At 49.7% G+C, this 25,030-nt stretch overlaps 1 protein-coding gene across 2 annotated transcripts in view; it reads left to right on the top strand.

Moving 5' to 3' along the window:
* Positions 1-25,030, top strand: part of TTC28 (tetratricopeptide repeat domain 28) — a 166,027-nt gene that overhangs the window by 83,779 nt on the left and 57,218 nt on the right. For both annotated transcript variants that reach the window (XM_086761125.1, XM_086761127.1), the window contains 3 exons: positions 13,652-13,799; positions 17,597-17,869; positions 18,897-19,027. In XM_086761125.1, coding sequence (XP_086617251.1) covers positions 13,652-13,799; positions 17,597-17,869; positions 18,897-19,027 — 552 coding nt within the window. The remainder of the gene's footprint in view (positions 1-13,651; positions 13,800-17,596; positions 17,870-18,896; positions 19,028-25,030) is intronic.

The following is a 25,030-nucleotide window of genomic DNA, read 5'->3' as shown; positions in this document are numbered from 1 at the left end:
AGTTTACGGCGATGACCTGCTCTCTGGGTCCCTGGACTGGAGTTCCAGCTGGGGATTCAAACCTAATGGGTGTGTGGCAGATTCCAGCGACACACAGGCTCTTCATCTTCTTGACAAGAGAGGGAGCACAGTTAAGCTGTTTCTCCTGCTGGGTTGGTGCTGTGCTTCCAGTACGTGTCTTTGTGCAGAAAGATAGAAAATGGAGGGGAGAAGGAGGCCTCCTATTCTGGCAGTTAGGTAACTGCTGAACCTGGACCAGGGCTCTCCTGAGTATGAGATCTGCAGGTTGGCCAAACTTATTTCTGACATCCTTGTTTATTTTCAGATTCTGCTTCCAAATTTTGGAGGAGGCAGAGGGAAAAGAAATAGCTGGTTGTAATTTTTTTTTTTTAAACTCAAAAAAAATCCCCACAGTCCTACTCAGGGAAATGACTGTACCTCTTTAGGTACAGAAATTAGCACCTCTTTAGCTAATTAGTCTCATGTTGATAACCAGTATGAAGAATTTCAACTGTATCAGTTTGACAGAATTTTGTAAGTGGCAGAAAATGGGGGTTATGTAATGGAAGATGTCAGGTAGCTGCCTTAACTGTAGGATATGCTGTCTACTCCAGCTGAGACACAGTTCTGTTTTTTACTTCATTATGCAAGGATGAAATGAAAGGCTGGTTAACTGATCTGCAGGAAAAGCTGCCGCAGGACAGCACAGGGACACGGCCACCCTGGTGCTGTTGCGGCAGTTATACCTTTCCGTACATCTCCGTTTCTGTATGGTGTGTACACCCTAACTCAAAGCTGAGTGCTCTGGTGTTAACGTGGTGTTCGCATGATTGATCTGCAGCTGGATGTCTGTTTCTGTTACATATGTGTGAGCACACATGTGTGCACTTAAATTTGATTTCTTCATTTCTTTGTCTGACACGTTGTCATTTAAATGACCAAATCTTTCCAGACTCTTAATTTTCACATTATGTTTCTTATAAAAATGTTTCATCTTCCTTTTTCCCACTGAAGTGTTGTTTGAATCTTCTCTGTACAGAGTTACTGAAGGTCACGGGGCGCAGTCCCAGTTTGTCGGCGATGGCATCCAGGAACCTTTGAGCTGAGTGCTGATCGCTCCAGGCTGCGGGTCAGGGCCGTCCGGAGTGCACGTGGACATTCCCCGTGTACAGCAAGGCTTTTGGCTTCTACTCGCCAGCGGCGATCTCTGGTTGCTCTCCAGCTGTAGGTGTTCGGGCACTCGATGCTTTCCTCAGCGCTGTTGTAACCACCTTGATGATCATAAATAAAGCAGTTGTTGAGTGGTGGTGGTCAGATCCTGCGTGGAGCTTGCAGACCTCATACGGTAACTGGGAGCCCGATCTTAAAGCAGTGAGGAATGCAGAGCTTGGCGTGTAACCCGCCTCACTGCCGTGAGGAGTGGGAATAGACATGGCTCGGGGCCCTTTGCAGTGTGACTGATGTGCGGTGCAGCCCTGTCCAGTGGCTTCGTGAGCAGCTGGCAGCGGAGCTGGGCTGCGCACGAGCTCTGCGAAGGCGTTCTGGATGTGTTGAGTTTTGAGGAAGGAAGGGAGCTGCTGCTAAAAGGTGGTGCAGAATCGGTGGCTATCCGTTAGCACAGCAGATCAAGAGGTCTCATGGAAGAATTTGTTGTATCTTACAAATGAATAGACGTAACCAGTAACCTCACAAAATTTACAACAAATCTCTAGATATTTTTTTCATTTTAAATGGTAAAGACATTTTTAAGAGAAACAATAGAAAGCATTTATTCTCATCAAAACCAAAAGAACACGTGCACAGTGTAGCTGTATTGCTTCTTTTTTTCCCCTCAAATAATCTGGTACTTCACAAAACCAGTTTAAGCGTAGGTGGAAAGGGGGCTGTGTTAGTAAGCGCTTGCCTTTTCTGCCAGGAAAGCTGCGAACACGCAGGTCTGCGTCTGATCTGCTGCACGTTCCTCCTCGGGAGATGCTCAGGGGAATAGCTCGGCTAAGAGGAATTCTTCTGTCATTTAAAGGATGAACTAGGAGGTAATTACTTATGCCACCAGGTCAGTTCGTATTGATGGGGGCTGCTTCAGGACTCTTAGGTGTGGATAAATCCCTGTGGCTGAGAATTGCCTTAAATCCTGCGAGCTTTGTTGGGTACGTTAGGCGCTTGTGTGTTCGTACTCTCTAAAGCAGGTTTCCAGGAAAGCAGATCTCCAGGACAGATTGAGCTGTGCTCTTTGATCCTATCATGGGTGGCTGGGTGTGGTAATTGTGAGATTTCCCTTGGAAGTACAGGGATTTGTACCTGCTGCCATACAGTTACTGGTTAAACAGACCAGCCCTGTCTGGTGCGTGCCCATCAGCGAATGCTAAAAACGTGAAAAAATTAAAACTAAATCAATAAAATCATCTATTAAAGTCTGTGCACATAAATACCTGGCAGGTTCCAGGTGGTGGCTAGACAAAGGCTGCGCAGTGCTCATCCTACTGGAATTAATATTTCGGGGGGTCTTTGTCCTCATTCGGGCTTTCCCTTTGGTTTGGTGTGTTACCTGTTTGTTCTTGCACGTTTAGGTGCAGAGTTCTGCTGTGCGGGACACTGCTTAGCATTTGGAAGGATGAATGGGTTGAGTTTTCATCACCTCTGGACCCTGCTCATTAATTTGTTCCATTTGACCCAGTCAAATGTCTTGAAGCGCGTTGGACCATCACTGGCTACGAGTGAACAGCTGCTGACCCAGAGTTGACACTGGGATAAATTATTCAGTGCGTCTTGCTTGAGAATGCGAAGGCTTAATGGTGAAACTACGAAACTGTATTATTTCTCTGACATTTTGAGGTTTCGTTATTGCGTCTTCAATTATTCACTAAGTCTGTTCACCTCCTGGCACCCCGATGGAGTGGCAGGTCGGTGGCAAGCAGCAGACAGTGCTTTCTGCTCTTTGTTCTCGTGGCTTTTCCTTGTGGAGGAAGTGTTCCTGTTGCTTACTGTCTTAAACCTGTTTCCTAGAGTTATTCACATTTTTATAATTCACATGGAGTGAAGAGGCCACAGCCATCCCTGTTGTCTGTAGTTATTGCTAACTTTCTCCTTCCCTAGAGATACATTTTAGCTTTCACCGTGGCTGCATTTATCCTGCAAGAATGCCAACAGCAAAACGGCAACTTGCTGTTTTTCAGAAAATCTGCCATGGAAATGCCAAAGTAGGGGCCGATGGAAGAGGAAGTTGCAAGAAGGGGTTCAGGAGGGGTTTAGCGCTGGGAGCTGCTGACGTGGTCTCTGCAGGTAGTGGGTGCCTTGCCCTTCAGGGCCTCTTGGTTTCTGCTTGGTTTTAAAGGAGTTGTAGCTTGAAGGTACCAGATGTTGGAATAAGGATTTCCAGGTGATGCTGCCAGGGCAGCTTTCTGTCCATGGAAGAGAAGCAGGGAGTGACTCTGCACTGGAAAGCTGCCTCCTCCACAGAGGAAACCTTGCTCCTACACTCTTGTTAATTTTTGCTAGTGCTTTTGGGTTTACAGTAGACACACATTCAAGAAATTAGGATAATAAGGAATTCGGGAAGCAAGGCACTTTGGTGGGACTGAAACAAATCTAGTGAGTTCAACAGCAGAGTTGGAAATGCAGCCAGCACTCCTGGGCCTGTAGGAATAGATGCTGCTAACTGCTGGTTGTAATTCCAGGTGTTAATTTCTGCGTGATGAATAAAGGAAGGCAGGTTACACTGTTTCCTGGTGGTGCAGGGCAAGCAGTGTGATGTTTTGTGTTCCTAGAGCACGGACCCATGCTAGCGAGGGAGACGGTCGTGTCTCGGGGTTACGAAGCTGAGCGCTGGGATGGGCGCTCCTCTCCTGCTCTGCTCCGTCCCTTCTCCCAAGGCACAAGTGGATCGGTCTGGTAGGTTATTCGTGGCTGTTGTAAGAAGCAATGTGGAACCTCTGGGGACCGCGGTGCAAAATAACTCTTCATGCCAGTTCCCGCTGTCTCAGGTCGGTGTTGATGTGTGGGAGAAGCAATAGTCCACAGTCCCTTGGCCGTTCTGCCCTCCGTGTGGCTCCTCTGTACGAAGGATTTTACAGCAATGAAGCTGGTGTTTAGCAGGGAGAACATTTAAAATTGTCCAGTTTGCTGGTGCCCCTTGACCCTTTCAGGGCTGTTCAATAAAACGAGCAGTTTCCATAGCAACCACTAAATTGCTTGGTGCTTCAGAGAGCTGTGATAAAGGAGGTGAGTCCTTACAAGGAAACGTGGTTTTGGTGTTTCTCCCCTTTGCGTTACAAGAGTAATAATCTGGAAAAACTTGTTTAATGTGACAGCCGTCCTGAAGAATTTTTCCCACGTTCACCTTGGCCATAGAGATTTATATATTTAATACTTCTGCAAATTTGATTTTTCCCCTTTCCCCCATCATCCGCTTTGTCCTTCTTGGCAGGCGATGCTAACTGAGCGCAGACGGGGGTGGGACGGGACAGGGGAGCCAAGAGGCAGGAGCCCGTGTCTGCAGTAGATGCGTGCTGGGCTTCTCTGTCTCGGCCCTGCTGAGCACAAGGTTCTTCTCTGAAGGACCTGGAGCAGCTCCGTCCTGCAGGCTACACCTGGGTGTGAGTATGCTACAGCTTACCAGCACCCTGCGCCTTTCTACTAGGTATTTCATCTTTCTTTTGTCTTCTGCTTTGATGGCTCTTAGAGATTGTACCGTTCTGATTTTTTGTTTATCTTGTTGGCTTGTTTCTATTCTGAGATATGGATGTAGCTCAAGATCGGGGCGTTCTTTAGAATGGAGCCCTGGAGAAGTATGTTAGGGAAGTGGCTTCAGGGCTTGTCTGCCACAAAGCCCAGCGTGATTCTGGAGGCTTTCAAGGTGTGTTCCAGCATGCTCACAGCTCCGCAGATGCTTGGTTGTATGCAGAGCTGTTGCTTCAGTGGGATAATTTCTCATATCTTGGGAAAACCATGTTAAAATCCTGAAATGCGTGTTTAAAATACTGTAATGTAGTAGTTCTTTTAACATTCAAATTGCTGTTTACATTTGACGCTGACCAAAGTTGATCTGACTTTCAGCAGTTACAGAGGGTTTGAGTCATTTGGATACAATACACTGGTGAGAGACCTGATTGTCTAAACCTCCCCCTCCCTCCCTTTTTGTCCAAACTTAGAATGTGGTGGCATTTATGAAATCTCAGAGGATTTCTGCTGGATCTTTTCACTCTACCGTTGATGGCTAGATGTAATGTTCATCCACCTCTCTTAACAATCCTGAAGCAAATAGTTCCAGGTGAAAATGAGGAGTGAACTTGCTGGATGACCCCCGAAGTCCCTTGTGCTCCTTCAGAGATTGCTTGGAGACTGTCTTGGCAGGAGGTTGGAAAGAGTCTGCGTAAGATGCTTTAGGGACATCAGTGAATGCATGCTTCATCAAAATGCTAAGCTGTCACCTCTCCTTCGCATCTGATTCAGATTTCCAGATGGGATGCTTCAGGAAGATGACATTGATTTCCCAATGTTCATTTAAGCCACAAAGTTGTGGTGTTGAAACCAGAAGCTGATGGTAGCATATGTAATGAGTAATGTTAATTATCTTATCAGTCAGCTTCAAAAGGACAATCTTTTAGGTCTCTGAGTTAAGCTGGTACGATGGTTGACAGATAACTGTTTGGTAGGTGATGTGGCCAGCCTCAGTCACGCAGTTGAACAGAAGAAAGACTGAGCTGCTCTGTTAGTGGGTGCGTGTGGTTCAGTATCCTAAACTAATTTTGAGCCCTATCCTTTTGCCATAGACGAAGGAAAACTACGGAGATCCATTATGGTACTTTTGTGTGTTGTCCTGTGCATAGTGTGCTCCCTTGGCCGGAGAGCTGGCTGGCGGCCAGGTGCCGCACCTTGGCTGGATGTGCGGGTGTGCCCTTGATGATGTCTGCTGGAGTTGCTGGCTTAGAAAGAACAGAGTGGTACTGACAGCAACCACTGTACATTACCTGTTCTTATGTCCAGATGTCAGGATTTCGATCATCTTCAGTTGTCTCGCTGCAAGACGGCAATTACGAACCACTGCACAGTGTCAGTGTAGTCAGCAGTCGCGCCGCTGGGAAAAGACCCGTTGTCTCAGCTGTGAATCCAGATCAGCTGCGCTGGGCCGCCTGGCCAGCCCGCGAGAGCTGCGTTGGCGAACGCGGATCTTCGACGTGTCCCCCGCTGGGTTTGTTGGGAGTGCCGGTGCTCGTGACCGTGGGCTGACCAGATACTTCAGTGTCTCATTTCTGGATTTTGTGGTGGTTTGCAGTGTGATCCACCTGCACTTGCCCAGCCCGCCAGTGCAGAATGGAGAAATGCTGAAGAGGGGGCAGTCCTGTGAGCTGCTGCTCGGATGAGTGATTCGAGGTGAGACAGTGAAACTCTGTGCTGGAACGCTCAAGCTCAATAGCAAAGAGTTGTGGTGGTGGATGTCTTCCAGTTTAGGACATTATTTTTGTTATTCCCTCTTTTCCCCTTGTACTGTTTTTTCATTTGTTTTTGCTTTCAGGGGTATAAGAACAAATAGTAGCATATGCTTGTGTATCCTTGAGCTCTGCAAAGGTTCTCAGCTCTTTCAGGGTTGTTAGAACTGGGAGAATTGTATGCAGATGTACAATGCCAGTTACATATCAAACACTAGTAGAATAAAAACCATGTTACAGTGCTGAAACTAAACAAAGCAATGGGTAATAAGGTGTTAAAAACAGTCCTGCCACTGCCAGAAACTTCACTGAGAGGCAGCCTACAGGTGTCATCTAATCCATTTATTTTAAGTTTTGTGTCATTCTGTATCTATTAAATCTCTAATAATATCTTGCCAGGATTGGTTTTACTTCTGAGCAGGGTGAGAGGTGGCTTATCGTTTCTTCTGCAATTTCTAAACCAAGTTATTTAGCCAGAAACTGGGCTAAACTTTGTCCCTGTTGACTTGCGAAGGAATTCTAGAAGATGCTGTACGTGCATCTGCACCTGTTGGCCTTAAACACAGGAGGGTGGTTGTGCTTTCCCTGTGCTGTCTTTCGGCATGGTTGGTTGGTACTTGTCTGGAGCACTTGTCGCCACTCGTAGTTGGGTCTTGCTATTAAATAAGGCTTAAGAGTTGTAGCTGACAGAGCTGGGAAGATCGCCTGTTACCATGCGCTGATGGGCAGAAGGGTGAGGGATGCGCTCTGAAGAGAGGATCTGAATTGTAGCCGCTGTTTCTAGAGCGAGTCTGGAGGGGGTAAGACTGGAGCAACAACAACAAGCAGCTGTGTGAACAGCTGGGCTGTGCCGTGCCAACCCAACTGGCTGAGCGAGGGCTTGGCTCTTCGTTACTGATTGTTGCGTTCAGTCCAGGGGGCAGGGGATCCGTGCACAGTCTCCCAGTGGAGGTGGTGGAAACACAATTGCTCTTTGGATAAAACAGGACATGGTATTTCACATTGCCCCCATCCTGTTTTTCTCTGTAGGCTCCATGGGGCTGAGCGGAAATTTCCATTTCAGAGCGGCAGAGTTCCTGGAAGGGACGCCTTGGACACGGGTGGAGGACAGAGCAGCTGTGCTGCAGAGACAAGGCGTTTGTCAGACCTTGTTCTTCAGGGGAGCGGGGGCAGCGGCTCGGGGGCCAGCCCGTTGTTACCTGGGGTGCAGCCTTAACTTGGTGAGAGCGGGAGCGCAGCGCAGGCAGTATTTGTGCATGTGCTGCACGTGTTGTGAATTAAAGCGCATTCTTCCTTCTCCTTACATTCCTGAAACCCCACAGCAGAGATTTGTCCTGTATTTTTCTCTAAAATTTGGCTGTAAAGCAGTTACGAGGGGAGAGGAAAGATTCAAGCTGGTGCTTGGCCCCAGAAGCCGCAGCGGCTGTTCCCACGTTTTCCTCCTTTTCCTCTGTCACACGTGTCGTATTCGTCGGCCGCCGGCCTGGCTCGCGCAGGCGGCGAGAGGGAGCTGGCTGGAGGGTGCCGGGCGGTCCCACGCAGGGCGCTGGGTCCGTGTGTCCGGGAGGCGTTCTGCAGGCTCGGGACAGGCCCATTGAATGCACCATAGATTATTCGTGCTATTTTTGGCATCATCTCCTGATCTGGCGAACCAAGGGAGCGTTGTGGAAAAAGCATTTTCTGTGCATTTGCCTTTCCTGCCGAGATAGCTGGTTGTCCAGCTGAAGCTGACGTGCATATGAAGGTGTTTTGAATTTCCTCCCCTGTGTACAATGGGAGCCTTTGTGTAAGGCTGAGGCATTTTTCTCAAGTTTTCCATGTTTGACAGTAATTTTCTGCTCTGAGTTCTTCTGATGCCGTTCCAGTTTTGTTCTTCTGTCTGCGTTACCTGGTTACAAATCGGCCCGGCCTCGCTGCACATGCGGTTTGACAGAATTACCAGCCGAGCGCCGGGAAGGCGGGGCGGGCGGCGGGGCGGTGTTGCGGTGCAGGGTGGCAGAGGGACCACCGGCAGAAAGGGGAGTGCGGGAAGGGGGCGGCGGGGGCTTGCGTGGCCCTCGGCAGCTGGAGATGCCGAAGCCGGGTGGGCCTGGGCACGGGCAGCCTGCAGCCACCGCATCTCTGGTGGAGGACTGGGAGCGGTCGGCCGTGCGTGGGTTGTCTGCTGCGCGTGAGTCCCTGGAAGGGGTTACCCTACCTCGGAGGGGAAGGCAGGGCTCCCGGTTTCTGCCTGGCTCTCCGTGTGTCCTAGGGCAGCCAGATGACAGTGTGCTCTCACTGGGCTCCTACGTGCCAGTTAATCCTCCAGAAATAGCTGTTTTAAAATCCTTGTAAACGGTATACCGTCCTGCCCAGCAAAGAGCACAGTGTGGGCTGCCGCTAGAAACACGCCTGTACCCTGGCAGTAACTCGTTGCAGAAACGTGAGCTCGCGCGTCAGGCCAACGAGAGCGTGGTGAGACAGAACCGACCTCTGCAGCACTGCTTCCCTCCGGCTCTCGCAGATGTGTGTACGAGACGCGCTGAGGGCCCACAGGATTCGATGCCCTGGGCTCTACCGGGAGAGCTGCTGTGAGCCCAAAGAGTCCTACCAGAGCCCGCCGCAAATGCCAGGGCAGCATCAGTATTTGCCTAGATCTCTGGTCTGAAAAAGTGAAGTATGTTATCCGGTAAGAAGAGCACTGAGTTGTCTTGGGTTTCCTTTACTGGGCTTGTTTTTGTTGAGCAGAACGCTGGGAAACAGAGGTCTCATTCATGTTCATAAATACGATTTCTTAGTACTGTATTTTTATCTTCATTGCATGTTTTGTATTAATTATAAACTAATTACTATTGCTCTGCCGAAAAAAATTCTTGCATATTGATATTAGAAGGGTTAATAAAAATTTCAGAACCCTTATTAATATCAGCTATTTCTCATCCTGTTTCAGATTGCATGTGAAAATCTGATATTCAGGGTCTAGACATTACCTAGATGGGATCTCGGATGATGAGGATCAAAAAACTAACAGGCACATTTGCACTTGCGTTGCCTGGATGCTGCAGCAGTCAGTCCGGTGGCACCTCCTCGTAGAACAGACAGAAATTCCCCTTATGCATTAAATGGGCTGTAATCAGCAGCCTGTATACAGCTGGTCAGTACGCTGAGCAGAACAAACAGGACCCGTGCTTAGAACTGCAGAGGAAGATTGTGCCTGGTTAGGCAGACGCCGAGCCTGCTGCCGCCCAGCCACCGGCTGCCTCCGCAGACCCGCGTGTCCCGGGAGGAAGGCAGTCTTTTCCGTTCTCGTTTTCATACAACTTGTGTATAATCAAGTTGAGGGTAAAGAAAACCGTAAAACTGTGTTCTTGCCATGAAAACATGGCACGTTCTGAAAAGCATGGGCAAAAAGGCAAGTCTGAAAAAAGGAGGGGGTGGGCAAAATCTGAATGAGGCGGGAAGGCCTCTTACCGTTTGGATGGGTCCCGCGCAGTGCAGCCTCGGACCGCCGGCGTCCTGCACCGGGACCTGCTGTGTGAGGAGCCCCTGAGACAGGGACAGTTTTCTGCGCGGCTTTGAAGTCTCAAGTGACAAATATATTTTGCAAGTTAATTAATTAGAATAATTTATTTTTGCTTACAGAATACCAGCAGTGCTTTTGATGGTGGTATGGATTAAAGCACTAATTATTCCCTGTCCTCCTTCCCAGGCCATCTCCGCCTGGCTCTATGAAGCCTGTGAACTGGCTGGAGTGAGGGTGGCTGTCCACTGGACTGAAAAGTGACCGTAGGAGACTGCGGCATGGTCTGATTTTCCCGAACTGAAGGTCCATAGGTGCGCAGGACTGCTCGCTAATGACCTCTGTAATTTAGTAGCAGTGACTTGGTAGGATTGGCTATTTGGTAAAGCTGCCGTTTACCTATTAATGCTCTTCCCTTCCCACAAGGCTCCTGCAGGTCATGCCGTATCCCCGCTCCCCATCTCGCTGCCCACGTCAGCGGCTGCACTGTGCAGAGCTGGCTCTGGCTGGAGGGCTGGGTGCAGGTGCTACTAACCCACGGCACGCTCCTGAGTCTGGAGATGGGAACAGCAGAGCACGCGTTCGATCACGCTGGCGCAGGGAGAGGAGAACATAGTTTCTGTTGAGGGAGATACATCTAATGCCAGATTTCAGCTGAGAGCGAGACTTGCTTTTTGCAGTGTGCCTTGTTCCTGGAAAGCATGATGCAGAGATTGAAACAATGGAAAAGATGGCTCCGGCTCTTTGTATTACCTTGAGGGTGCAAAGAGCCACAGAAAACAGCCGCTGTTCGTTTGTCTTGTCTTTAGCAAAACATCATCCTTCTGTGCTTTAATCTTCTTAAAAGGAATCAATATTTTTTTCTTACTTGGGATCACTGGAAAATTAATGTAACTTTTACTGTAGAGTGAGTACTCCTGTCTCGTCACATGGAGTGATAAAAACGTAAAGTTTGCTGAAGCGTGGGAAGACTCCGTGTTGGGACTGGAAAGCCGCTCCTTGTCTCGTTTCTTCAGCTGCAGCTGCTGGCTCCCTGCCTTTCCTTTTCTTCCCCTCTTCCAGAGGGTGATTCTCACCATTTCCTCTTTGCTGATTTTTTCCCTTGATATGGTGTCTTCATTCCAATGCTAAACTCACTTGTGAACGCCTCCTGGGGAGGAAATAGGTGATGTGAATGCTTCTTATTTATTTTGTTTAAGGTCTCTGGAGAGCACAATGTGTGGAGAGCATTCTGTATGTGATGGAAACTGGAGGAGAAAGGAAGGAAGGGGTTTTTGCAGGAGAAAAATTGGCCAAAATCTTCCTTTCAGTTACGATTAATAGGTTTTTATTTTGGGCCCTGAATGCTGTGTTTGTATTCAAATGAAGTGGTTTCCAGGGGGGCTTCCAGGAATAGGCGTGGGGAGGGAATAAAAACCCTTTCCAGAAGGGGTGTTGGAAGTGCGCGGTACTGCTTTGCCCGCTGTTTGTGAATCCCGTCCCTGTCTTGCTTTCGTCTGCCATCTGGAGCCTGCGGTGCCTCCTTTGCCTGCAGAGCTCGGGGACGGGGACCCTGTTTTCTCAGCCCCTGGGACGCGCTCGGTGCTCCGCAGCGGTGGCAGGGTCGGATGGGCAGGTGCTGGGAACCCGTGTCCCTGCTGCCGCCGCCGGTGCGTCCCAGCCTGGCAGGGCCCTTCTCCTGCTGTGAGGGTGGTAGGGCAGGCAGCGGTGAGCAGAACCGGCCTGGGACTCCTCTGCTGAGCACGCTGGGACCTGGGGCCAGGCTTCCCCTCTCCCCGCTTTTTCTTCCCTTTTGTGACATCGCACCTGTAATGTGCTTTCTCCTGTTCAAGTTTGCTTGAATTTCTGTATGAGAACTGGAAGTCAGGTGAGGCTTCACCTCGTGTTTTGCTTGTCTCTTTCTCAGTTTTCCTCACAGGGGCCGTTTTCCTTCATGGGAGACAGGAAAGCTAGTTGTTGCCGTACCTATAGCTGGAGAGCGTGTTACTTGTCGTACAGCCTCTGTGCGTATAGGATGGGATGTGAGAGGGGACCGCACTGTGCGGTCCTTCCGGAACCTTGGAAACAGGAGCAGTAGTATTCCTGTCCTCTGCAGGCTGTGGGAGACTGGTCTGCACTGGAGCATCCCTCTCCCTCCTGCCTTTTCCTTGAAACCTTGTGTACAAGTGAGCGCTGGGTTTCTGGGCTTAGCTACCGTTCTGCAGCGGTGAGGAAACCGCGCATTCCCCTGATGTGCCGTCCGTCCTGGCAGCGCGCAGTCCGAGAGGGGAGGTGGCCGCTCCTGCCTTCCTCTGTGAGGGGTTGGAGATGCCTGCGCGCAGTGGGAAGTTCTGTTGCTGGCTGCTGCGTGTTCATGCCCGCTGCCCTGGTAATTGGATCGGGCAGGCTCGTTCGTCCCGGGCCAGCCTTGTCGGCTGAAAGGCCCCGGTCAGAGACATGCTGCGTCAAACCGCCTGTCGTCGGCGGTAAGGAACGTCGATAAATGGTAATTCGGGGGAAAAGGACCTAAGTGTACACCATGATTTGGATGACAGCTCGCTCGCTGCTGGGCGGGCTCATGCTTGACAGCCACTGCACGTTGTTAGTTTTTTGTATTTTCTTTGATTTAAAGCTTCACGCTAGTAATCTAATTAACACTGAATTGGGTTTCCAGTACAGTAGATTGTTTGATTCAATAAGAACACATTTATACGAAAGGTTAATGAAAATAATTTTGCTTTCATTGAATTCATTAGAAGTGGTTCTACAATTGGGGCTTACTAATGGAAAAGACATTAAATATTCATGTCCGTGAATTTCTCATGTCACTTCTGATTTTCCTGAGTCTCGGCCTCCCTGGGTTGGATTCCAAAAGAGCCTGAAAGCTCTAATGAAACACCAGTTCGGATATTAATTGGAAATTTATTCTGTGTCAGTAATAAGACTTCCACAGATGTGTACTAATATATCTTGAGTGCAGGGGTCAATTACAGATGGAGAGAAATAGTGCTGGGGTCCTTTCCGTGAAAGCAGTACTGTGTTCCTAGAGCACTTTTTAAGAAATGCAAATAATGTTTTATTTTCTGTTCTAACAGCTTTATTTGTGCTGTTGAAACAGCTTGAAATGAACCAAAAATGCAGCAAAGTTTGCGTCAGAAAGATATTAGCTGGACATGAAGATAAAACCTGAGTAATGGGCATCGAAGGTGCTTAAAGATTCAAGACCTTTTTATAACAGCGTCCGGATGTGTGTGCTGCAAATATACTCGAGTGCTTGGAGTAAACATTGCGTTGCGATTTCTACGACCTCTGACCCAGTTCTGGATACCCCCTGAGCCGGGGCTTTGCCATTGTTTGATGTGCGAGCAGAACGTGTTTCTGCAGTTCTTGTGTGCCGGCTCCTGGTATCCCAGTTTAGGGAGTACGGAAGCTCTGTTTGGGAATACTTTGCAGCAGCGTATTGATGTCATTGCTGAGGTGCAGGTGGGAATATATGGTGACAAGAGATTTAAGTTCCTTTGAAGGTACTGCACGTTCCCGTACAGTGCCTGGTACGTAACTGCCCAGGCGTGTGGCAGTCACAGACCAAACTGTGGCATGGGATTTTTCTGATTATAGCCAATGTGACCGAAGAAGCCAGAGTGTGATCGTGTTGCCCGGTGTCCACCAGCACGAGGTCACGGGCGGATTTGTAATCGGTGACTTCTACCAATGAAGTAATTGGCATTTCTTCCCTTTGGCTTTTCAGGCATACTTCCGACAGGGTGTGGCCCTTCAGTACCTTGGACGTCATGCAGATGCACTGGCAGCGTTTGCGTCCGGACTGGCGCAAGATCCCAAAAGTCTTCAGCTTTTGGTTGGCATGGTCGAGGCCGCCATGAAATCTCCCATGCGAGGTAAGCACCAGGAGATATATTCCCAAGGGTGGTGATGTCTGCTGAGGTACTTAGAGGCTGTAGTTTCAGTCCATGGGTGACTCTGCCAGCATCTCAGAGGGGGAGAACCTGGAGGCCTAAAGGGAAAGATTTCAGGATTTGGCTTCCCTGCTGAGTCAGCCGGTGCTGAGAAAGGAGCCCGAAGTTGGAGGAGGAACAAAAAAATATTCTTCTGATTCAGTGGGACTGTAAGATGGTGATACTTGGCTCGAGAGGCACTGGAGTTGAGTCAGACTGGTGGTGTGCAGCACTTCCAGCGAAGTCTTTGCTAGTTCGTCTTTTGTCCAGTGTCAGTGCAGAGAGGTGTGTGCTGCTGTGGCCTTGGCTCTCCTGCTACCTGGAACAACCTCCCGCAGTGCTCTGGTGCTTGCCCGTTGGGTACAGGGAGTCTTAAGTGCTCCAGGCTAGCGTTTGCCCAGAAGGGCATGTCGGCAGCTTTTCCCCGGCACTAGTGGCTCTCAAAACACAGCGCTCCAGAAGGCAGAAAAGGCTGCTCTGCTAATTCACTTATATTCAGGCAGAATGTTGAAATCCCATGGACCCTGCAGCCATATTAGCTGTACAGGGTTTTGCCTCTCTTTCATAATGTCCCAGTTTCTAGGATTTTCCTCTCTAGAGGAAGGAGATAGGCTGCTCGTTGCTCTGTCTCTCTTGCGAGCTTTGTGTTGCGATGTCCTAATGGTATTTCCTGAGAGAGAACATGGCAATTCTCATCCTCAGCAGATGCTGCAGGGCTTAGGGGCCAAGAAGCGCTTAAATGAAAAAGTGTGCCTGTTGTGTTTCTTTTTTTACAGTGTTTTTCTCCAACCTGTAAAATTAATTCATCTGGAAGTTTGTCCTATATAGCAGTTTCCTTGTGAAGCTAATTTCATTTGGTACCCAAAAGTACTGTGGCTGCTGCTCAGAATGCAGGTGACATGGTATTTCTATGTAGGCATCCCCAAATTTGGCTGGATGATCTTGCTGTCCTGTTGCACTGCAGCTGTATATTTGTACTGCTGCTCCCTCCTGTGCTTCTTAGGGTTGCTGCTTTCCAGTTGTTACTGCTGATTGATTTAGTAGATTTTAGGTCAGCCTTGTTTATAAAGTACTAGTTTTACTTTGAGAGTGTTTAAGTACTTGTCACAGTTTAGCCCCAGCCAGCAACTAAGTACCATGTGGTCACTCACTCACCCTGTCCCCTCCCGGGGGGACAGAGGAGGGAAAATATAACGAAAAGCTTGTGGGTTGAGATAAGAACAGAGAGAGATCACTCAGCAGTTACTGTCACGGGCAAAACAGACTTGACTTGGGGAAAATTAAGTTAATTTATTAACAATCAAATCAGAGTAGGGTAAGGAGAAATAAACCCAAATCTTAAGGACACCTTCTCACTCCTCCCTGCTTCCCAGTCTTAACTTTACTCCTGATTTTCTCTACCTCCTCCCCAAGCGGCGCAGGGAGACGAGGAATGGGGGTTACGGTCAGTTCATCACACGTTTGTCTCTGCCACTCCTTCCTCCTTGGGGCGCGGACTCCTCACACTCCTCCCCTGCTCCAGCATAGGGTCCCTCCCAAGACAGACAATCCTCCATGAACTTCTCCGGCGTGGGTCCTTCGTGCGAGCTGCAGTTCTTCATGGACTGCTCCAGCGTGGGTCCCTTCCACGGGGTGCAGTCCCCAGGAACAGACTGCTCCGGGCCCCCACGGGGTCGTGAGTCCTGCCGGCAATCCTGCTGCAGCACGGGCTTCCCGCGCGGCCACAGCCTCCTCTGGGCATCCACCTGCTCCTCTGTGGACCTCCAAGGGCTGCAGGGGAATCTCTGCTCCAGGGCCTGGAGCACCTCCTCCCCCTCCTTCTTCACTGACCTTGATTTCTGCAGAGTTGTTCCTCTCACATATTCTCACTGCTTTCTCGCCACTGCTGTGCTGGGCCAGATGCAGGCAGCCACCCACGCTGGGGCTGAGGCCCACACCTCCCTCCCCTCTCCACTGCTGCTTTCTTCCCCTTCTTAAATACGTTATCACAGAGGCGTTACCGCTGTTGCTGATGGGCTTGGCCTTGGCCAGCGCCAGCTCTGTCTTGGAACCGGCTGGTGCTGGCTGTGTGGGATGTAGGGGAAGCTTCTAGCAGCTTCTCACAGAGACCACCCCTGTAGCCCCCCTGCTACCAAAACCTTGCCACGCAAACCCAGCACAACACTGTACTACTGTAACGACTGCTCAGAGTCTCAGTCCCGCTGTGCTAGCGCTTAAGTCGTTGTTCTGGTCCCCTTTCCAAGAGCGCGCTGTCTAGGAGAGACGCAGAAGATCTCCCTGGGTATTGTCTGTGGTGTAAAGCCAGTCCGTTGTAACGTGATTCCACCAGGATAACAGACTGTTTGAAGCCATGAATTGACTGGTGTGAGAAGGAGCTTCCGGGATCCTTGCATTCAGAGTAAGAAGAGGAGCAGCCAGAAAGGCAGATGGGCCATAAGTGTCAGTGGTGTGCTGGAGACCATTAAATGCAGTCACTGAGGGAGTCAGCGTGGCTCTGCAGCTCATAGAGATGAAGGTGAAACTCCCTTCCCAGTAACCGAATCATGGGCTGCACCGTTCACCTGGGTGTGGCTGTTTCTTCCCTTACCATTGCTGTTGGACAAGAGCAGGAACGAACTGCAGGTCTGCCCTTCTGTTGCCATGCTGGTTCTCCCTCCCTGCTGCACTTCAGGGTTACCAGGACCACTTCCCTTGTGTTTTCCTTGGTTTTTTGTCCTTTGTCCTTGTCTGCACCCATCTCCCTCCGTATGTTTGCCTGGATTACCTGTCTAGGATCGTTAAGTAAGCTCCTTAAGACAAGAACTGAGTTTGTACCTGCTCTTGCAGCAATAAGCGTGATAAGTGGTGGCATGGTACAGCAACTATTTCTGTCCTCTTACATCTGCATTTACTCCCAGGATCTAATTGGATGTCGGTACTGGCAGCGCGTTCACGCTGTTTGCATCTGCAGAGGAGTGCTAGAATCCTCTTTTGTCGTTGTTTGTGCACTTGGTGATTGCAGAGAGGCAGAAATGATGAAGACGGGGAGCGCATGGCTTTCCGAGGTTGCTCTGGTAGTGTTGATTCAGGTGAGAGCATCTGATGAAGAAATGCCACTTGGTCAGCAAATTCTGGAGTCCCGTCAGGCTGATGTCCTTACTGAAACATGGAGCCAAGATGTTTTGCCATTGAATGATGGCAGCAGTTAGACCAGTTACACATGGTGTGGTGGGTGCAGTGCTGTCATTCTGCGGGAGTACCTTCTCCTGCAGAAGATGGAGCAGCTTCTTTCTGCAGTTTTTGTCACCTCTCTTCATGGACATTGTGTGCTGTGGTATCTGGACAGGCACAGATTTTGCCAACGTTAAGCTGAACGTTTGTGCTGAAGGAGCGGAAACGGCCGTGCTCTCATACACTGCAGGTGCCCCACTTCGTCTTCTACAAAACTCCACAGGTGTTTGCTGCATTCCTTCTGCCGTTAGGCCAGTCCTCGGAGCTCAGTGTGCGACCGCTCTGCATGCTGATGCTGTCTTCCTGAAGTGCTTTCTGCAAGGAAAACATCAGCTTGCTAGTTGGTCTGTCTTGATGTACTAGATGCTAGATGATGCGCTTGAGCCCTGAGCTCCTATAATAAATCTTGGTTGGATTTGGGCAACTCGTGTATCGTTTGCTTACCAGAAAATGAAGATGAGTTGTGAAGATGATTTCTAGATGCAAATAACTTGGTTTGTTGAGTAACTGCCTTTGTTTTTGTATTTCAGAGTCCCTGGAGCCCACTTATCAACAGTTGCAGAAGATGAAGCTGGACAAGAGCCCCTTTGTTGTGGTGTCTGTGATTGGCCAGGAACTTCTGACTGCGGGCCACCATGGGGCCTCCGTGGTGGTGCTAGAGGCTGCCCTGAAGATCGGCACTTGCAGCCTAAAGCTGCGGGGATCAGTGTTCTCTGCTTTGAGCAGTGCGTACTGGTCCCTTGGGAATACGGAGAAAAGCACTGGATACATGCAGCAGGACTTGGACGTAGCCAAGACTTTAGGTAAGAGTTGTCCTTTCACTCACTTGAGCGCTGGGTTCGTACAAATGAGCTGCGTTGATGGTCAGCATCTCTTTAATGCTCGGGTTTCTGTGGAATTTCACAAGCTGCCAAGTCAAATCTGAAATTTCTGAAATGTGCGAACTGTGGGCTTGTGCAGCCCTGGTTACTTCTGTGTGTGAGGGGGCAGATGATCAGTGAATGTGCTATGGTTTTACAGGGTCCTGTTGTCTTCTGCTGTTGTGTATGTGGGAACTGGTCTTATCCCCTTGGGATAGACTCGGGCTTAAAACCTTAAATTGGTGTTAAGTGAAGCAATGTATTTTTTTCAAGAATTTGATGGGAAAAGGTACTCAGTCTGAGCTTCTGAGGCGGTTGCCAGCGAAGGAACAAATCAGGAGTGAGGCAATGGATGAACAAGAGAGTTTAAAAAAATAAATTGGGAAATACCTCTTGTGTATGGTATATCCTGCACAACGCTGAGAGCTTTCAAGCTGTCGGGATGCTGTAGGAGAGGAGACAGTGTGTGACACAGAAGGGCATAACCTTGCCGGGGTGGAGAAGATCGTGACTGAGGGCTCTAGCTGGGAGAGTGCACTGAAAGCGTAGGGACTGCTGCCTTGAAGACGGTGGCAGATGTGCTTTGTGCCTGAGCGGAGCTGTGCTGCAGAACTGCCTTCTGGAGAAAGCTGGCATGCTTTTTGCTTGGTTTAAGTCTGAGCTATTGACTTTCACAAACAAATCACTAATGTTAATCAAGGAGTAAACATGGAGAAATGGGAAATTGCCAAGTGTTAGGCCAAAGAAGAAATTAAAACAATCCTAAAAATAAGGTTAATGGCTGTTGTAGAAGTTTCTGAAGTCCAGCAAAGAGCAGAGTTTTGGCTGGGTATTAAACGTGAGGATGAGTTTTTCTCATGCTGGTTCTCACACTGGAGCATCACTTGTCCAGTGTGTTCCAGTCTTTCTGCTGGACGCTTTCAGCGATGCCTTTGTTAGCTAACCTTTGTTTTGTTTGCATGTGACTCAGGTGACCAGACGGGAGAATGCCGAGCTCATGGAAATCTGGGCTCCGCATTCTTCTCCAAAGGAAATTACCGGGAGGCCCTTACTAACCACAGACATCAGCTGGTGCTCGCCATGAAGCTCAAGGACAGAGAGGTAGGAAGCTTATTAAACAGAGCAAACTGGGACTCGGCACTGCTCGGGTTTTCTGGAGGGATATGAACGTGTCAGGAGGCCTTGTCTGTCTGCCCCATTATTCTGAGAATTTGGAATCTACGCGATTTCTCTTCCCAGCCGTTCACTTGTCTTTTGTTAGAGAAATTGTTTGTACCGGTAGATTCAGCACGTGAGTGAGAGCGGCAGGATGCGTGGTTGGTCCTCCTGCCTCCCCCGCCTCAGGTCTCAGTGTGGGTCTGAGCTCCCGCTCCCTTCCCGTCCCTCCTCCCCGTGCTGCATAGGCTCCAGGGCTGGAGGCAGAAGCTGCTGCTGAGCAGGTGTCGATACAGCATCTCTGCCGTGGAGCCCTGGCTGCCGTCAGCTCTTGTTGTCCTGTGGCGCAGGTGCTACCGACACAAACTCTTAGCATGCATCCACTGTTGTGCCCTTTCCAGACAAGTGGCTCCTGGTCTCGAGTGTTCACATAAAATACGCTCTGTTTAAAAAGTAGTGAAAAGAAAAAGAATCCATGGAAATCTGAAAACACCATGTTGTGTGAAGGGTAGGGCTTGCTTGGACTGGGTCTGATTTGCCTTGACCATTCCCATTCAGCTCTCGAGGTGTTGTGCTGGGCTCCCTGCCAGGCCAGGGAAGCGTGCTGCACGGACTGAGGAGTCTGTCCCAAGAGATTTCGACAGAAGGTTCACTGTAAGGACAGAATCGTAACTCTAGTGCAAGTTACAGATACAAAAGCCATTCGCACCCCCTCCAGTGGATTCCCCTCTACTGCGAGGAGGAAAACGGAGGGCTTGTGGGCTGCATGGCAGGTGGAGGCAGGGGGGCAAGTGTGAGTTCGTGTAAACCCAAGCAGGTTTTGGAAGATCAAAAACTGGAGGAGATCAGCTTATCGCTAATAAGTTGTTGAAAAGATCCATCCGAATTAGCCAAGTGCTTTACTGAAGTGTTATTTTATAATTTAAATACCAAGTAAGCCTTGGAGAGACGCGTCTTTCAATAGGCTGTGGAAGGACTGTGACTGGGGGAAGGACTTGCTAGACATTTTCATTATTACTTTACCATCTGGAAAACCTTGTGAATTACTCCTGATTTCCTTGTTTCTGTTCATGCAGAGCAGAAGAGCTGTTACTCGTCATTGTTTTTGTAGTTTTCTTGAACAGGGGTCCATGTTCCTGCTAAGAGTCTAATCTGCGTAGCTGCTCCTCCTCCGTGGGGTTCCTCTGAGCAGCAGCTCCTCCCGCCGTGGGGAGGGGGCTGAAGGAAATGGCAGGAAACTCGCTGTGCTGGCACGGGGCACGAGCGCGGCAGCCTGGGTACCCCAGGCCCCTGCGCTGGCCCGGGGATGCGGGTGCTGGTGCATTTCACTGAGTTTGGGCCACTGATCTGAACAGATCCCAACGGTCGATCTGGGAGGAATCTAGGGAATGAAGGCTAATCGTGATAGTTCTCAGTTTATGACACATCTGGGCACATAATTAACAGTTATTGACAACAAATGACTACTTGGTTTAGCAAGAAAGCTGAGCTGCTTGGATTTCCTGTAGGATGTAACCACAGGAAATTAATTTGGCGCTTTCTGATGACATCATCTTGACCACAGAGCTTCCTCTGAACAAAAAGCTGTTTTTCTTGGCCTCCTTTGCAGACATTTTTATAATGCAAGTGTTATAAAGTTGCGCTAGTGCTGATGTGAATTCCACCAGAAGGGAATTTGGTGTGCGACTGTAATGAGGTAATTGTTTTACCTCCAGCTGCACAGAGAATTGGCTTAGAAGGTAAAAAGTGCTCCTTTGTATGGGATACTGCTACCCTCAGAGGGAGCAGCGAGTTCCGAGGCTGCTGAAGCAAATGTCTGTACCAGGGGCTTCTGCTGGATTGCGCAGCCCGTAAACCCCGGAGGAAGCTGCAGAGGGTCTGGCGGTGGCGTTCGGATCTGTCCTCCCCCACGCCAGCCTCCAGGAGGGAAGCTTTGTCAGCTGGGCGGGGAAGCATATGAGCTGCTCAGATGGACTGAAGGCTTTAAACATTTTTCTCTCCCTGGCAGTTTGTGCAGCTCCTGTTACAAGCACCGTATTGCACCGAGCACAGTCTGTGCGTCCAGATCGCTCATCTGCTCTTTGCGGTCACGATGTGGGGAAACGTTTAGCCTGTTCTGTGATATTTGTGCCCAGAGAAAGAATGGAGCAGACGGAGCTGGGATTTTTTGACAAGCTGCAATGGCTGGTCGAGAAATTCAGATGAGCTAATTCTGTGAGATTGTTTCTGAAAGAATTAGCAGACTTAAAAGTGCAGTAGATTCAGGAAACTAGAAATCGTAAGAGAGTGAGTCTTTCTTTCCGAGCATTCTTTGGTTGCTGTGGAGCTTTGCAGATGGTCACTGTGGTCAGCAGGATACCATCCTAAAAAGGATGACAACAGAAGGGAGGTGCGGTAGGAGAGAGGAAGGTAGGCAGGGCGATCAGGAAAGGCAGCTGCCTCTCTTCTGGTGGAGGCGAGTGCTGGAGTTCAGCTCTGAGGTTGCTGAGATGCAGTTAAAGGGGAAATGGCAGCACAGCTTGGTCGTCTGTCATTTCTCTGTGAAGGTGAAGCAGAGCAGATTTCGGCTTGGGCTGTCTTGGCCTTCTGCAAACCCTGGGAATGCCTCTGCGGTAACGTGTTTAAGAAAGGGAAAAAAAAGACAAGATGTGAAGGAGCTGAGCGGGGGCAGAGAGGGGGAGGCGCGAGCCTTGTGGGCCTTGCACCCTTCACCCTCTGGCTTCCCGCCGGGCAGCGACTGGGCCCGACTCGGCCCAACCTGGCTGCAGGAAGTGGAGAAGAGATGAGATGTGAAGAGAACCTGAGAGGCGTCTGCCTGCCTGTTGTGAAGGATTTCTGTGAGAGGAACGGCTGCAGACTCCAAGGGCAGTGCAGAAGGAGGGGGAGCAGTAATGTGGCTCCTGGCCAGAATTCCCCTGCAGCCCATCGTGATGGCCATGGTGAGGCCAGCTGTGCCCCTGCAGCCCGGGGAGCCGACGGAGGAGCAGAGATCCCCCTGCAGCCCACGGAGGAGCAGAGATCCCCCTGCAGCCCACGGAGGAGCAGAGATCCCCCTGCCGCCCGTGGAGGACCCCACGCCGGAGCAGGTGGAGGCCTGAAGGAGGCTGTGGCCCGTGGAGGGCCCGCTGGGGCAGCCGTTCTGGAGGGACTGCACCCCGTGGAAGAGATGACCCACGCCGGAGCAGTTTCACGAAGGACTGTGGCGTACGGGTGGGACCCCACAACAGATCAGGGGAGGAATGTGAGGAGTTCTTCCCCCGACCATGAAGCAGCGGCATAAAACAACACGTGATGAACTGACCGCGACCCCCATTCCCTCTTACCCCTGTGCCGCTCGGGGGGGAAGGTGGTAGAGATAATGTTAAGCTCGGGAAGAGGGAGGGGTGGGGGGAGGTTATCTTGTTCTCTGTCTCATTATCTAGCTTTGGTTTTCATAATAAACAAATAGTTTTCCCCAAGTCGAGTCTGTTTTGCCCGTAACGGTGACTTTAAGAATCTCTCCCTGTCCTTATACCAAATTCCACACCTTTTTTTTTCTTCTTTTTTTTTCTTTTTTTTAATAATATTATCTCTGCTTATTCCCTTGGAGGGTGAGGGGAGTGAGAGAGAGACTGGGGCCCGAGTGGGGCTAAACCACAACATTGTATCTGTACTATGTTTTTGAAATAATTCCTTTGTTTTTAACACCAGGTAACCCGATCTTCGGAAAGCTATCAGGTAACCCACGTAGCATGTATTGACACCACATCACGAGCTGTGATTTAGACAGGAGTAATGCAACCAGTGAGCTATGCTAGGGTCAGAGGAAAGATTGGAGTCAAAAAGTAAATGTGAAAGCTTTCGATGCCTGTAACGCTTGTCTCCCGTGTCCCTGTTTCTCTTCGTATCTAGCTGCTCCGCAGGCGTGCGGAACTGTCTTGTATTATGAATTCTGTATGGCCAGAGTGCCAAGGTGGAGCTAACGGTGGGTGATCTCCCAGGACGGACTGGAGTGGCCCTTTTTGATTGCTGTTTGGAAGGCCCTGTGTTCCTTTCACAGCATTTCATTTGGAAAAGTAGTACTTGAGGGAGTATTTTGAAGCTGTGAGGACTGACAAACGGAAAGGGAAAGGAAAGCTGTGAAGCCCCTGCTTGGGTTCATGGTCCAAACCCTTACACAGGCTGTGCTGGAATCCTGTCTTGCAGAGGCCACCGATACCGCAGGGAGTCCGCAGTGTAATAGCTCCCCTCTCTCCTGGGCCTTCAGACGCCTTCTATTACAGCTCCACGTTCAAAAATAGCAGGGCAGAAAGGCAAAATCATGAACTAACCATAATAAAATTAATGCCTGTGTGAAAGTGCATTGCCAGTGCTGAGCTTTTGGGAAGGATGATGTTGCCAGAAAACCAGTGGGTGCTGGCAGCTCCTGTGTGTTGGCTGGCCGGCATATTTGGAGCTGAAGCAGGCGTTTCGTTGAAGATGCAGCATCCGTCTTCGCTAGGCAGGAACGAACAGAAGGCATTGGGTGAGGAAGAGGATTGTTTGGGCCTCTGAACTCTCCCTGGGCCTGGGATGAAGATGCAGCTGAACGACTTAAGTCTGTTTCCTGCTGCCCCTTTTCTCAGAGAGCGTAACTGTGGTAAGGGCAGTGGGGCTGGAAGAGAGGACCAACGGACAGACTTTGTCAGTGCCAGCTTGCCCCTGTTTTGACTCGGGATGCCCAGCAGCTTGCAGCAATCATTCTTGGCCCAATTTTGAAGGCATTTTCCCCCGCCTCCCCCCCAGAAGCAGCTATTTCTGGAAGGAGTAGATGCCGGACTGGCTAGGGCTCAGTGCCCTCGGTTACTGACCGATTGCGTCTCTGGCCGCTGGCTGTTGCACTTGGCTGTCTCCACAAGCACTGTGTGGCTCTGGGCATTGTCTGCAGCAGGTGGGTGTGCTCAGTCGCCAGACTGATGGACTAGATTTTAGTGTCTCAAGATGTTTTTTAAAGACGACTGCAAGTGTAAAGCAGAGTTCATGTTTTGTGCAGCTTCAGCAGATTTTTTTCAGAAAGGTTGAGTATTTGCATGAAAAGGGAATGGTGAAGATGATGGTTAGACCTGGGTGGTTAGGTGGCGTAGAAGAAAGGTGTTTATTAAGCATGCTTTTGTGGCTTTTCTGTGTCACCTTGCTGTTGCATATCTATGAAAGTTCTTGTGTGGTAGGGGAAACATCAGAGTGCAGAAATTCCCATTATAAAGAGAAACCGTGGGCTCAGAGCCCAGGATCCTCAAGAAGCCAGTTAGGCGCTACGCTTTCTGCTGCGAAGAGGACATTGCTGTGGAGCCGACTGCAACGGGAGGCCTTTGGCATCGGAGGTCTGTCAGGATGGAAGGTGGTCAGGGATAACTGGCTGCTGTGCATCTCTGGAGGAGAAATGTTAGTGAAATATGGTTGCTGTGACAGACGTTAGTGTCTGGATTCAGTTGAGAATTTGCAGATTCTGCAACTGGCTGAACATATTTTGTGTGCAGCTCAACCACTGGCGGTTATGTAGGTTTGCAGTTCTAGTGGTTTTCCCCAGCCCCCTTTACGCATGCCTGAGCCAGCAGTGAAACACAGCATAAAGCGCCTACATTTTGTAAGCTACAGCTACTTGCTGTCAGGCTGTGCAAGTCAAAGATCAAGTTTTTCTTTCTTATTTCCAGACGGAGATGCAGAAGGAAAGACAGATCATTCCTTTCTACTGAAATCTGTAAATTCTGTAAAGCCAAGGTTTTCTGCCTTTTCCTGAAGGGAAGGGGAAATGCTTTCCAGGTGTCGTTCCTGCCGTGCTTTGTCTGTACAAGGCACATCTTCAGTAAATAGCAAAGCTGCAAGTATTTAGCCTTTTGCCTGTACTCCTTGTGTGAGTTATAGTATAGGACTAAATAATTTTTTTTCCCCGTGTTCTTTGCCAGTCATTTTAGAAATATCTACTCTGCTGAG

Source organism: Chlamydotis macqueenii, chromosome 17 (assembly GCF_036417535.1).
Source record: "Chlamydotis macqueenii isolate bChlMac1 chromosome 17, bChlMac1.mat, whole genome shotgun sequence".
Lineage (NCBI taxonomy): Eukaryota > Metazoa > Chordata > Aves > Otidiformes > Otididae > Chlamydotis > Chlamydotis macqueenii.
Note: the sequence above shows the minus strand (reverse complement) of the source record. Positions and strands in the feature narration are given on the sequence as shown.